Below are 12,985 nucleotides of genomic sequence, written 5' to 3' on the forward strand. Positions count from 1 at the left end.
TTCCACCCACAATATGAGACGCACAATGTGGGTGGTTCTTCTGCTCCAGTTGATCTCATATGGTCTCTCTCACGAATTCATACTTTTAGCTAGTAGTTTTGATTGTTTTTTTTTTTTTTTTTTTTTTTTTGCGAAAGGTGAATCGTCAACTTTAGGTAGCACATGGTATAGCGAAAATCTGTCAAAATTGCTCAAGATTGACAACAAGCTTAATGTAGTTTCTTAGATTTTATCATTGTAAAAATAAATAAATTTGAGGCCCCATATTCCACTAATTACATAAAAAGTATATTGCTATCAACTACCAACAATTAAAACAAAGAAGTTAAATTAAGCTTTTAAAACTATGCGTGTGTCAAAATTTTATCAATTAATATGACGGTGGATACAAATTTTACAAAATAAAACACCTAAATTGTTGAACAATTTATTCACTATAAATAATTAATTTTAAATTTTCGGACTTCTCTAAAGTGAACATCTCTCCAATGTAAAAAAAAAAAAAAAAAAAAGTTTTGCCAACCCCAACTTACACTAGCCTAAAAGACAAAGTCCTCTCTTTTTCAAACATGTACTATAACTTAACTTTGTGAAAGACAATATTTAATTGTTGACCCTTTCGAAATAGATGGAGTTGAAAGTATATTAAATTCAATATTTAAGTATTTAAATTTTGACACTAATTTAGTGAAACAATCATACTCAAACAACAATAGTTTTCCCCTTTTTGACTTTCTTTACAACTTTACAGTTATGTATAGTTCTGCCAGTTCTTACAAATTCAGCTCCTTTCAAGCAATTTCAGTGGCGTAATGTTTGAAAGCAAACAAATGTGTAGAACATTCAAGATAATTTCAACTAGTTGTTCTTTCAAAAGCAGATCCCGAAGATGGGAAGTGGTTTTGCAATTCACAAGCAGACCTTTGTAATAGTTATGCTGAACTTCCCACCAATTTTTACCATACTTATTTCAATTCCCCCATTCACCATGCTACATCAATTCCACCAAATTTTAAAGCAGACCGATTTCTATACCAGAGATATTTCCCTCTATCCTTATTTCCTTTCAAAACTTGCCTCTATTTGTAAGTAATCAAAACATTGTGAATGATATACAAGAACCATAAAGAAATAAATTGAATATATGTACAAAAAAATACTATACACTAACTTCTGAACTGGCAAGAGAGGTAACTTTGCTACTCCTTTGTGATCGTTTCGTAGCTACAAGTGGAGCACCTTCTTCCTCGTCACTGGGTGGCGGATAAAAAATTTCACCACCCTTAAAAATTGGATGCAGATAAGCTTCACGCAAGTAAGTTCTTAAGTTCAGCATTGGGTCTGTTGCTCGTTCCAAGGTATCCTTCATCATGGCTTCCTGTAATAAGGTCAAAACACTAGTTGAGATTGAGTTGAAATTAACCTTTTCCACCCACACTCACAATCCCCCCCCCCCCCTCTCCTCAATCACCAGCATCGGAGGCTCCAACCCACACAATCACACATATTACGTATTAAGCAAACACAAAAGAGAAAAGTGGAAAGCAGATGTAACTCGTCTGAAGATTCAAAATCTTGAAGTAACCCGAAGTTCTATAGGTTTTGATATATGTTTCTTGGGATCAATTCAAAAGATCCCCATGTATATTCACGATATTATGGTATTACTGAAATTTCTGATTGTCGTCAGCAAATGATGTGAGATCCGATTATTCAACAACTTATTATCTAGCTTAATTACTTTAGATACATGTTTACTGATTTTAAGAGTATAAAGTATTGAACAGTGATTACATCCTGATCCTCACATTTCTCCAAGTAAAAGGAGTTACCTGCAAAGGGAACCTGGTAAATGCCGATTCAAAACGCCCTTTGCAAAGTCTATAAAACCAGATTGTGAAAATTGGGAGGACAATTAGAAATGGCGTTGACATCTTCAGACCCTTTGTGTTCAACAATCCTAGCAACAAAAGTTGCGATATAACAAGTCCAATGATTATGCGCCGCTGTACATCTGGCCAGAAAGCAGCAGCACTTTCATATTTCCGATCGTAGACATTAATAATCTAGGAACAAAGAAGAAACATCAGTATTGATCACCGAAGAGCTAAAATATCACTGTAAAAACATTTGAAGTTGTGATAGCATGGTGGGTAAAACTTAAAAGATTCGGCAACGGAAGACTCAAATACCATACAAACAGAACAGACAAATATACAAAGTCATAACAGAAAAAACAAACATCCAAGCATGCAACAAATCTTAGATTGATGAAAGCATTACCACAAATCACAGTAACTAAAATATACAAATATGTAGCTAGAGAGAAAGCAGCTGCATGCCACTCATAATCATTTCCATAAATTATTTGACTACATATAGAACTATTAGACCATTACAAAAGCAAGTTAAAGTGAAAAACTGCAAGACAAAATTGGGACAACACTGCAAAGTGAATCACAAGGGGTGATAAAGAAAATTCTCTTACAAGATAAGGGTCAAGCAAAAGTATGAATATGAAAGAGGCTGAAGAAGGATCATAACTCAATGATCTCTCATCAGTCTTCCATTCATTTTGACCACGTACACATGCTAACATATTTCCACTCTTACTTTGTTTATGTTGGAATGTTTATTAAATTGTTTTACAACGTTCAGTTAATTGCTTACATTGCTCATTTATCCAGGCTCTCTAGACTACTCAAATATTGCTCATTTATCTATGCTCGCTAAACTACTCAAATGAACATTTGTCAACTTGCCCATTAACATGATTTACTAGATAAATGTTCACCACCCACTCGTCTAGTTTAGCTTTGATCATCACCAAACCCCCCCCCCCCACTTTGACCATAGGGTCCCCCGAATCTCACAGTAATTTTCACCAAAACACAATGTTTCTTCCTCCCTCAAAATTACCCTTGCCATTGAAGTGGTGGCAATGTAAGTGTGGCCTATCAGCAGAATTAGCAATGAACTCGTCCCAATGGGAGTTAATAGGTGGGGTTTTTTGGGTTTCAAGTTTCTAGGATCATTATGAGTTTTATAATTGATGTTCTGTGAGATATCTTGTCAGTTGTGATCTTGTCAATTTCATTATTTCTTTTGAGGGGATAGGGTCCCCCGAATCTCACAGTAATTTTCACCAAAACACAATGTTTCTTCCTCCCTCAAAATTACCCTTGCCATTGAAGTGGTGGCAATGTAAGTGTGGCCTATCAGCAGAATTAGCAATGAACTCGTCCCAATGGGAGTTAATAGGTGGGGTTTTTTGGGTTTCAAGTTTCTAGGATCATTATGAGTTTTATAATTGATGTTCTGTGAGATATCTTGTCAGTTGTGATCTTGTCAATTTCATTATTTCTTTTGAGGGGGTGGGGTTGGACTTTAAAGGGGAAGGAGCAGAGGAGGAGTTGGTCTTTATAAGAAGGGTATATTTTTCTGTATCCTTTAGCTGGGGCAGACAAAATGACAGGAAACTTAATTTATGTCATCAATGAAGAATGGTGTTATGCCATTATAAAAATTACAAAAAAAGGTTTCCTGTCAAGAATTACCTTACACAACCTAACATATAATTTTCCTGTGGACAAAATAGCCTTTTAAGACTGAACTTTTGTCAAGTGACATCTAAAGTCTAATGTCCAGCAGAAAAGTCTAATATTCTGGCATATTGACTCAGAAATTTCTCATATATTCTCGTGCATGGATGTCAAACTCTCACTCCCCATCTTTTTTCTATTTTACCATTTCCTTTTATTCCCTTTATACAACTCTACCTCTTCTTAAACACAACTGACCACACAAACAGAAGTTTTATATTTCATAAAGCAAATTCAACAATAGAAAGAGCAGCATCGTTGTGGTTCGATGGAACAAGATAAATACGACAGAAAGGGACAACCATTTTTTCTCCTTCTCTACTATCCATACACTAATCCAGTAATCCAACTTGAAACCCACAATGATAATATCTCCTTCATCATTTCTTTTGAGGGGGTGGGGGTTGGACTTTGGAGGGGAAGGAGCAGAGGGGGGGTTGGTCTTTATAAATAGGGTATATTTCTGTATCCTTTAGCTGGGCCAGACAAAATGACAGGAAACTTAATTTATGTCATCAATGAGAATGGTGTTATGCCATTATAAAAATTACAAAAAAAGGTTTCCTGTCAAGAATTACCTTACACAACCTAACATATAATTTTCCTGTGGACAAAATAGCCTTTTAAGACTGAACATTTGTTAAGTGACACCTAAAGTCTAATTTTCAGCAGAAAAGTCTAATATTCTGGCATGTTGACTCGAAATTTCTCATATATTCTCGTGCATGGATGTCAAACTCACACTCCCCGTCTTTTTTCTTTTTTACCATTTCCTTTTATTCCCTTTATACAACTCTAACTCTTCTTAAACACAACTTACCACACAAACAGAAGTTTTATACTTCATAAAGAAAATTAAACAATAGAAAGAGCAGCATCGTTGTGGTTCGATGGAATAAGATAAATGCAACAGAAAGGGACCACCATTTTTTCTTCTGCTCTACTATCCATATACTAACCCAGTAATCAAATTTGAAACCCGCAATGATAATTAACATTAAATTCAAGTATTGTCAAACAAATAAATAGACGAAATATTTGAACTCCAAACCATATAATTGCAAAGGCATAACAAACATGTTTTACATGCCAGTGTGTGTTATGTACAGATTTAGCAATGGGCAACGACCATACCTGATGTCGGAAAACCAAGTAAGCAAACGCAAAGAAGACAATAATGAACGGAAGAAGTATTGGCGTGACTGCACAGTAAACTAGCCCAAGCAAAAAGTAAAGCTGAATCCGAGGCTCATATATAGCGAAGTCCAAAAACCCAGGATCCATTGCTTGCTCCCTATCCTTCTCCGTTTTAACTAAGAATGTGTTCTTTAAATGGAAGATAACTAAAGGAACTACTCTGAGGACTTCTGCAGCAACACCAGCCCAACCATCCACCATGATGTATGTTATAAAAAAAGTGGCTTTCATTGGCATTGACACCCCAATAGTTTTTGGAATCCTAGAGAAAAGCACAGCACTAATTAAATTATGCAGAACATAGGATGATGTTTCTGGTGCAGAATGCATGCATAACAAAATGGACTAAATTCATGCATTATTGTAGGTTTCTACCCTTAATATGAGAATTAAATATAGAAAATCAATAGAATCTTCCATAAAAAATTTTGTATTATTTGTGCTAAAAGCATTTTTAATGATTTTGAAAGATATTGTATCTATTATATTCAGATTATAGACGACTAAATGAATCTGTATGCACTTAACCTCAAGAAGTATGATGTGAAAAACACTTGCATTAGGCAAGAAGTGTTAATCTACATGCTAAAGAGTTTGATGACCTCAATGGACACAGAATCATGTTTGCGGTTTCACATTCACATCTAATATATGGCTCCCTTCAAAACAATTGATGCTAGCATGGGACGATGAATGCACAAGTTTCAGAGATCATATTTATCAGGCAACACTTACTCGCTAGGAGACTGGTTCAGAAATGATTTGAGTTGTTCCAATGCTGTTCCTGCAATAATACTTACAAGGAAAACATTTACCAGAATAAACAAATGGTATTTGCCTGCAGATACTCTCTCCAATGATGAGAATGAAGTGTAGCCTTCTATCTTGGACATAATCATTATAACGATTGGAATGAGGAGGAGAAATATCTTCAGTATGATTCCAGGCAGATATCCTTGGATAAAGGACTTCACAACTGGCCTGAAACATTTCCAATCAAGAACATTTTATAAGCCTCAGTTGACTCATGTTATGTATGCCTGACCCAAGAAATATATCTTCATACATGGGAACTCTAATGACAAGATAGTATACACAACCTTAGAATGCAAAAGGGCATATTTATGTACAAGCAAGCATTACACTTCTGTTGGTCTAACTGGAAAAGAGCAATTAGCGCACATATTAAGAATTCAGTTAAATTTCGTAACTAATACACTGATACATTAAGATGTAGCATCTATATAGTATTTTTAAATATTATGAAATTACCTATAACGTAAGCTTGATATTATTAATTGACATGTAATGTTGCATTTGTATAGTAGAGTGACATATTTTGGATCAAATGAAACTAACTAAATCATTTTTAATTTGAATCAAAAGTGAGTATGTTTCTACATGATCATGTCCTTCGTCATGCCTCATGTAAACTAGTTCCAGAGCTGAGTGCAAGATAACTGGTGCTGAATTATGTAACAGGTGTCATAAGATGCAAGTATCCCCATAGATAAATATTTTTTGGGCAAGTCTTCCTTTTCAATTTGATATGTCCAGTTTGATTGTCATACTATATATTAAATCATAAAACATACATCACACTCAACCACCCATCTTCCCCTTCTTCCACTATAGAACTTATAATCTAAACCATTTAATTAATCAGCACCTTCTCACTTCAAGGTGGAGACTAAAATTGAAAAATCATCAAAAATATCAGCATACAATACTCTTAAAGGAATTCAACAGTGGCCTCCATTAGCTCAGTGATCTAATTACAAAAGGGCACAAGCACGTCTAAGCAAAGATAAAAATACCTACAAGATGACTTACTTTTCAATTAAATGCTTCAAGAAAGGCAACACCTTCTCAATTCCATCAATGTTGGCAACCGATTGAACAAACGTTATAGGAACCATAAAAAAGAATATGAGGAGGAAAAGGCCACCAGCCATGAGTAGCCTTCTTATTTTGAGTTCAACATATGGTATTGCAAGATTATCCCAGTAAACATCACTTGGTTCAGAAGCCCATTTTGTCAACCATATAGTAGGATTTCTTGATTGCTGAGTCTGAGCACAAACAGCAGCTCCCCATCGACTTTTGAACGAGACAAATGCCGCAGGCAATATAGCTTCTGGATCACTTAGAACTCGTTCTCTCTCTGCAGCTTCCTATTTGAATGAAACATCAAAAGTGAAGAAACAAACACAATTCACAAACTGGTCAAGGAAGAAAATTGACGCAGGACTTGAGCTTAACCAATTTTCTATAAACTAACTTATTTGCACGACAATAGAAAATTAGCATGATAACTGGTAAGGTATCCTTGAGGGATCATATTAAGCTGTTTAGATGTAGGCTGACCAGAAGTACAAGATAGTGAAAGGTGACTACTTACTTGCTCACTGAGTTTCTCAATCTCCTGGGCGTAATATTCAATTGCATCGACACGAGCTCCCCAAAGACCACAAAAACCTGTCTATAAAGCACTAAACTTAGAAATTTCCTTGATTTTGAGTCTGGTATGATGCAAGTGTGAGCGTCTGTATTTATATCTTTACATACTTATGTTATACATTGATACAGGTGTGTGTACACATATATACAATTCAACATACTCCTGCAAAAGTACTATGCCCATCACATGCTCTAAAAAGGGAGAGTACCTTAGTAGTCGGTTTTTTTGAGGGTTTTCTCTCATACTTATTTTGATAGTAGGTTAACCAATTCTCCATAGTCTTTTTCTTGTCAACCAACTTGGCTAGTTTATTGGCATTGTATACGACCTGTGAAAGTAGCACAGAAACAGAAAGAAGTTTAAATTTCTTCAAAGCATTCTGCAAAAATTCCAAATTAGATGTGTACGTTAAAAGGTTTCATGACAAAAAACCAGGGCCCTGCCTGCCTGCCCGGTCTAATTCCAAATTAGATACTGATATTCTTGATGAAAATTATACCTTGACACCACAACTTTGGATACAACTCGTGCGAGGTAATACAATCAACGCATACTCGGAATAAATTTTCAGGAAAACTACTAGTGGACCAGCAAAAAAGATACTGCTTATAAATCTTAAAAAAATATCAGACTGAATACTAGGATAACATACAAGCTGCTTAACACTGTTCAAATCTTGACCTAGTATGGCTGGCAGTTCCCAGAGCCAGGAAAGTGACAATTTATTGTACTTCAAGGGATCTCAATCAAACCATACCAATAACAGATTTAGAGGTATGAGTTAAATGAAACGGATACACCTAACACAAGAGAGGATAAAAAAATATACAGAGGCTTGAGAGTTCAGATAACTTTATATATGGCAGAACAATAGTCAAATCAAATCCTTTAAGCTTGACGGCCTCTCATTCCAATCTATGGCCAAATATTGCAGACATGATTATTGAACAGTGAGTAGAAGACAATCAACCAGTAACTCTAAGCCAAAAGTCAAGTATACCTAAAAGTCTGAAAGCATATTTCAGCATCTTTTCCAACTGAAGAAAAAAAAATCTTAAAACAAATTTAAACTATACCTGGTGTAAGAGATAATGGTCAGGATGATTTACATAGAAAAAATGTTCAACGTGCTCGCTGACAGATTCATCAGGATCTGGTGGAACATTCCGCACAAGAACCTAAAATTTGAATCAAAAAATCAAAATGGAGATATAACAGAACTCTTATGTTGGAAAGAAAACTACATGTCAGTATGTCACTAACCCCAATTAGTTAAGATAACATCTTCCATGTGCACAAGAAGTGATAATTAAGAACATCTACACATACAAGTAAACAGACGTAGACATTCATGACTTGTTGACACAACAAAGTATGTGTGGCACACAGATAAGGACCATTGGAAGTCAAAAACTGGCAAAGCTCAGCAGAAATCATTCAACTGATTGAAGATATCAGTTGACATATAAGGTTTTGCCAATTATTCTAGATCAACTGTTTCCAGGTCACAGGGGTCCAGATTTTCTTCAGAAACGGGAAAATCTAGTACTGGAGGAACCCAATAGAATGGGGGGAACTGGAGGATAATTAAAGAAAATTCAGTTTTAAGGAGCCATCTATACACTTGGGTCCTAGGTTCAGTAAGCACAGAGACCAACATACCTCAGCCCAATTCAAAAGGCTTACTGAAAAGAAATTCCAACATTTCGTTTACTATTCTTCTCTTTTTGGTTGTTTTCATTTTCCGACAAGTAACAACCATGGATTCGTAAAAGGCCCGAATTTTCACAGGAGGCTGAACCTAAATCCAACCGACTAGCCATCTCTTCACCTAGGTCCAAATAAGCAAATGGACCAACGTACCTCAACCCAATTTAAAAGGCTTGTTGAAAAGAAATTCCAACATTTCGCTTTCTGTTTTTTGGTTTTCTTTCCAGACAAGGTACAACCGTAGGACATTTCGTTGAAGTTATGCTTATTCCTTAAGGAAATGATAATTGATTGCATTATGCCCCTAACACTAGCCAAGTAGCCATCTCTATACAGAGGTCCAATGAAAGTGGACCAACATATCTCAATGGCTCAATCCTATTTTAAAGGCTTACTGACAGAAAAAATCCAATTTCGTTGAAGATATAATATTCAATCAATAAGGATTGACAGAAGATTGTCAGTACTCAGTAGTCAATACGCTTACTGTAAATTGATCTGGACGTCGATCTGCAGAAGCAATGAATTCCAACCTCAAGGTCATTATTATCTTGTACTCTTTATATAGCATGTAACAAGTCCAAAATGTGGCAATATATGCCACACCAATATGTGCCCAAAATCTGTAAAAAAAAGATGCGAAAAAGTCAGAAATATTAATCCAGATAATAGATATTTCCCTGCATTAAAGTGTTAAGTAGCAACCATATTGAGCAACTAGACTTAATATCCTGATAGAAGGTCGATAATAGCTGAATATAGTAAAATCCTGTGTGGTGTTGCGCGTCAGACTTGATAGCAGCCACAGAAAATTAAATTCTTGGCCTAATCTTTTAATGTTCCATACTCGCTTACAACTAACTCTTGAAAAGAAGGTGATTCCCTCCTTCAACTGTTAACTACTTTAGGAGAAGGCAGAGCAAATGATTCACGCATTTCCAAAATATTGTAATGAGATGTAACATTACAACCGTTAGGCAGAGAACACGTTATCTTTTTGGGACAAACAAGATGCCTTAAGATTTAAGATATTTCACCATGCACCACTCGGCAACAGGAGCACTTGACTGCGGGAGTTACTTGATCTTATTTTATTTTTCTAACTTTTATTAGGTCCCCTCAATTGGGGGGAGGGGGGACCTTTTTCTCCTCCAGCAAAGTTGGGTATGTTTGGGCAGAGAGAAGACACACATCATCACAATTTCTACACTAAGGTGATAATCACCATTTCAAAAGATAAACATACACAAACTAATGACAGAGTTCAGCTGCACAAGTGCTAGGACGTCTTACCTTTGTGATCCCATTGGAATGTTTGATATTGACAATTTGTCAATATTACTAAAACTCAAATCATGAGAACCTTCCAACATTCTTCCCGTCCAATTAACAGGTAGCAGAACAGCAAATGCTAGTACCGCAATAGGAACAAATATTTTCAACCTGCAGCGATGTCTTCAACATTAGATCTAAAAGGAAAGAAAGAGAAACCACGAGAATAGTAGCCAAATAAAAGGATGAAAAAAGTTGAACGAATAACAAAGCACGGAGAAATAACAGCAACAATTAAAAAAACATAATGTATAAAGGGTGGTCGTGATCACTTGGGGGAAATTTTGTGTTCTTAGTTGACATATTCAAACACATGTATGAACTAGAGAATACTACACATTCAGTAAGAGCTTCCATTATTAAAATCTTGTCAGGCGAACTATCTAGCTCTTCTAGCACAATCACATGTTCAATTAACACGCACAAACTGATTTAGATATAATACGTCAACTACAAACTCACCCGAGAAGGTAAATTCGAATATACGCCACCGAATCAAGTCCAGCATGTTCAATGAGCTCAGGTTCTGGCATTCTTAATGCCTCTGGCATCCAGTTTAGAAAACGTAAATACGTCCTGAGATCCAAGTTGACAAACTTGTTCACCAACCCTCTAGAATGCGTTGGAGTTGCTCTGATTCCTTTTAGATACCATTTCGGGAAGTAAACTCTATCGTTTATAGGTTGAAGTCGTAATATTGCAAACACAATGAGGAATACTAGAGCAGACAGTAGGTTTACTGCAGCTGAAATACCAATACCTTGAAGGTCCGTCATTTCGTTCTAAGGTATAAATAACCTGCAACTGTAAGGGAGTTAGATACAAAAACAATGAGTCATATGGAAAAAAAATTAAGTTTAATCCCCAATACATCAATAGAATTGTCGACTTTTATGACCCTGCCAATTGACACCTTATCTTATGCATTATTAAGTTAAGCATCGTGTTCGCAGAGGCTTCCTAGTTCCTCCCTTATACGACTAAAAATATAGGCAATTCTTTATCTAAACCTATTCCTTCACCTCCTTTCTCTAAGTTCGCTCCAATAACGATCTGGCATCTTCAAATCCCAAACCACTTAATCTGCAAGACACACAGTTGAGATCTTCCAGTTGAATAAACAATTATCTTCTTTTCGTTCCATTCCTAGAATAGACAACTCTATTGGTAAGATTGCAAACCAAGAATCTCTTTGTTAAATGCTTTCAAAAACGAAGAATCTCGTTCTTGTGCCTTGAAGGGTGTCGAGCTTTTTGAGTTGGCTGAACCCTTCACTTTTAATGCACATTCCCTTAGTCCCTTCTCAGCACAATCAATAAAATCCTTCCCCAAAAAATAAAACATAAATACTAATAAAATAAGAAAGATATCCTTGCACGTTCATGAGACCATGACCAACTATATCTCAATCTTACAACAAAACACAAACGCACCGCTATTGAGGCAATACATTTCATGATCATAGGATGTCATTACACAATCCATGAACTTTTCTTATATACAATTAACTACTACTATTATTCTAAAATAAATGTCAAAAATCAACAAAAAAAAGAAGAGCATAATAGTGAACAATCAATGAACATTCAGAATATTGACAACAAAAACTCGAAATATACAGTAACTTCATCAAAACCCACAATAAACAATAGTAATAACATGACATCAGTATTAAAAATTAAAGGGTAAATTCCAGGGAATAAAATCTGAAGTAGCAGCATATACTAGTAGATCATTTTATTCGAAACAGAGAAAAAGATTAACCCCACAACCTAAAATTTAATGTAACCACTTTTTGATTGATAGCAGAAAAAATTACCAATAAAATACAAGCAAAAATAAAGGTCAAAATTTTATAAAGATAGAAGACTAAGAACGCCATGGTGGAAGTATTAAATCAATATTCACCCAAAAAAAAAAAACACCCATAATAAACTTAGCTCTGAACTAAAATACCCACTAATTAAAGTACGTAAAAATAAAAGAGAAAGAAACGATCAAGAACAAATACCTGGTAATATATATTGTATAAATATAATGAGAATGAATGATATAAAAATGTATGAGATTGAAGAAGTGGTATGGTATGTATGTGTTGAAGTAATAGTTAAGGAGATGAAGAAGTGGGAAGAAAGTGAATCTGGAAAACAAACAGCGTAGAAAACGAGTAAAGATGGGAATTGATGAAGATAGGTTATGATATGACGCTATGTTACCGTTGTTGTGTATAGACCAGACTATAGTTAGTTGTATGAGCTTTTTATCGTTGGAAGGAAAAGCCAGCACAAAAGAAAATGTGCCCGTTTTAAATAATTTGTTTGTTTCCTTCTAAAGGATGATTTGCTCTTAAATTATTCTTTATTGTATTGGATATTGTTGCCTTGTTGGACCACCGCCCACTTTATTGCACCTGAGTATATATATATCCTCCCCTATTTGGGATGGTTTAGATGTAGATGTCTCCTAATATGGCGTAATTCTCAAACATTTAATTGAAAGATGGTTGTGGATATTATTATTAAATAATTTCTCGATTTATATTTTATGATCTTACGATTCTAGGATTTGAAAGAAATTTACTTATACTGATTTTATTAGTTTCTTGATTTTGTAATATGTTTGTTCAAGTCAATTAAAAAATATCACATGGTAGAATTATGTTAAGGTTCTATGATCCTATCCC

The 12,985-nt window shown here is 35.2% G+C and overlaps 1 protein-coding gene across 2 annotated transcripts; it reads right to left on the reverse strand.

Annotated features, from left to right (window-relative positions):
* Window positions 1–932: 932 nt before the first annotated feature.
* LOC104898825 (CSC1-like protein At4g02900) lies at window positions 933–12,564 on the reverse strand. Of its 2 annotated transcripts, none has more exons than XM_019250812.3 (12): window positions 12,314–12,564; window positions 10,765–11,100; window positions 10,264–10,413; window positions 9,458–9,593; window positions 8,337–8,438; window positions 7,469–7,588; window positions 7,201–7,281; window positions 6,633–6,973; window positions 5,535–5,780; window positions 4,737–5,061; window positions 1,833–2,066; window positions 933–1,378 (listed from the first exon to the last, which is right to left on the reverse strand). In XM_019250812.3, the coding sequence occupies exons 2-12, from the start codon at window positions 11,076–11,078 to the stop codon at window positions 1,160–1,162; spliced, it is 2,268 nt and encodes a 755-aa protein (XP_019106357.1). In that variant the 5' UTR covers window positions 11,079–11,100; window positions 12,314–12,564; the 3' UTR covers window positions 933–1,159. The 2 variants fall into 2 exon arrangements, with proteins under 2 accessions (XP_019106357.1, XP_010684236.1); XM_010685934.3 differs by having other exon boundaries at window positions 10,765–11,106; window positions 12,314–12,563.
* Between the last annotated feature and the right edge of the window lie 421 nt (window positions 12,565–12,985).

This window comes from Beta vulgaris, chromosome 7 (assembly GCF_026745355.1).
Source record: "Beta vulgaris subsp. vulgaris cultivar EL10 chromosome 7, EL10.2, whole genome shotgun sequence".
NCBI classification, from domain to species: Eukaryota; Viridiplantae; Streptophyta; class Magnoliopsida; order Caryophyllales; family Amaranthaceae; genus Beta; species Beta vulgaris.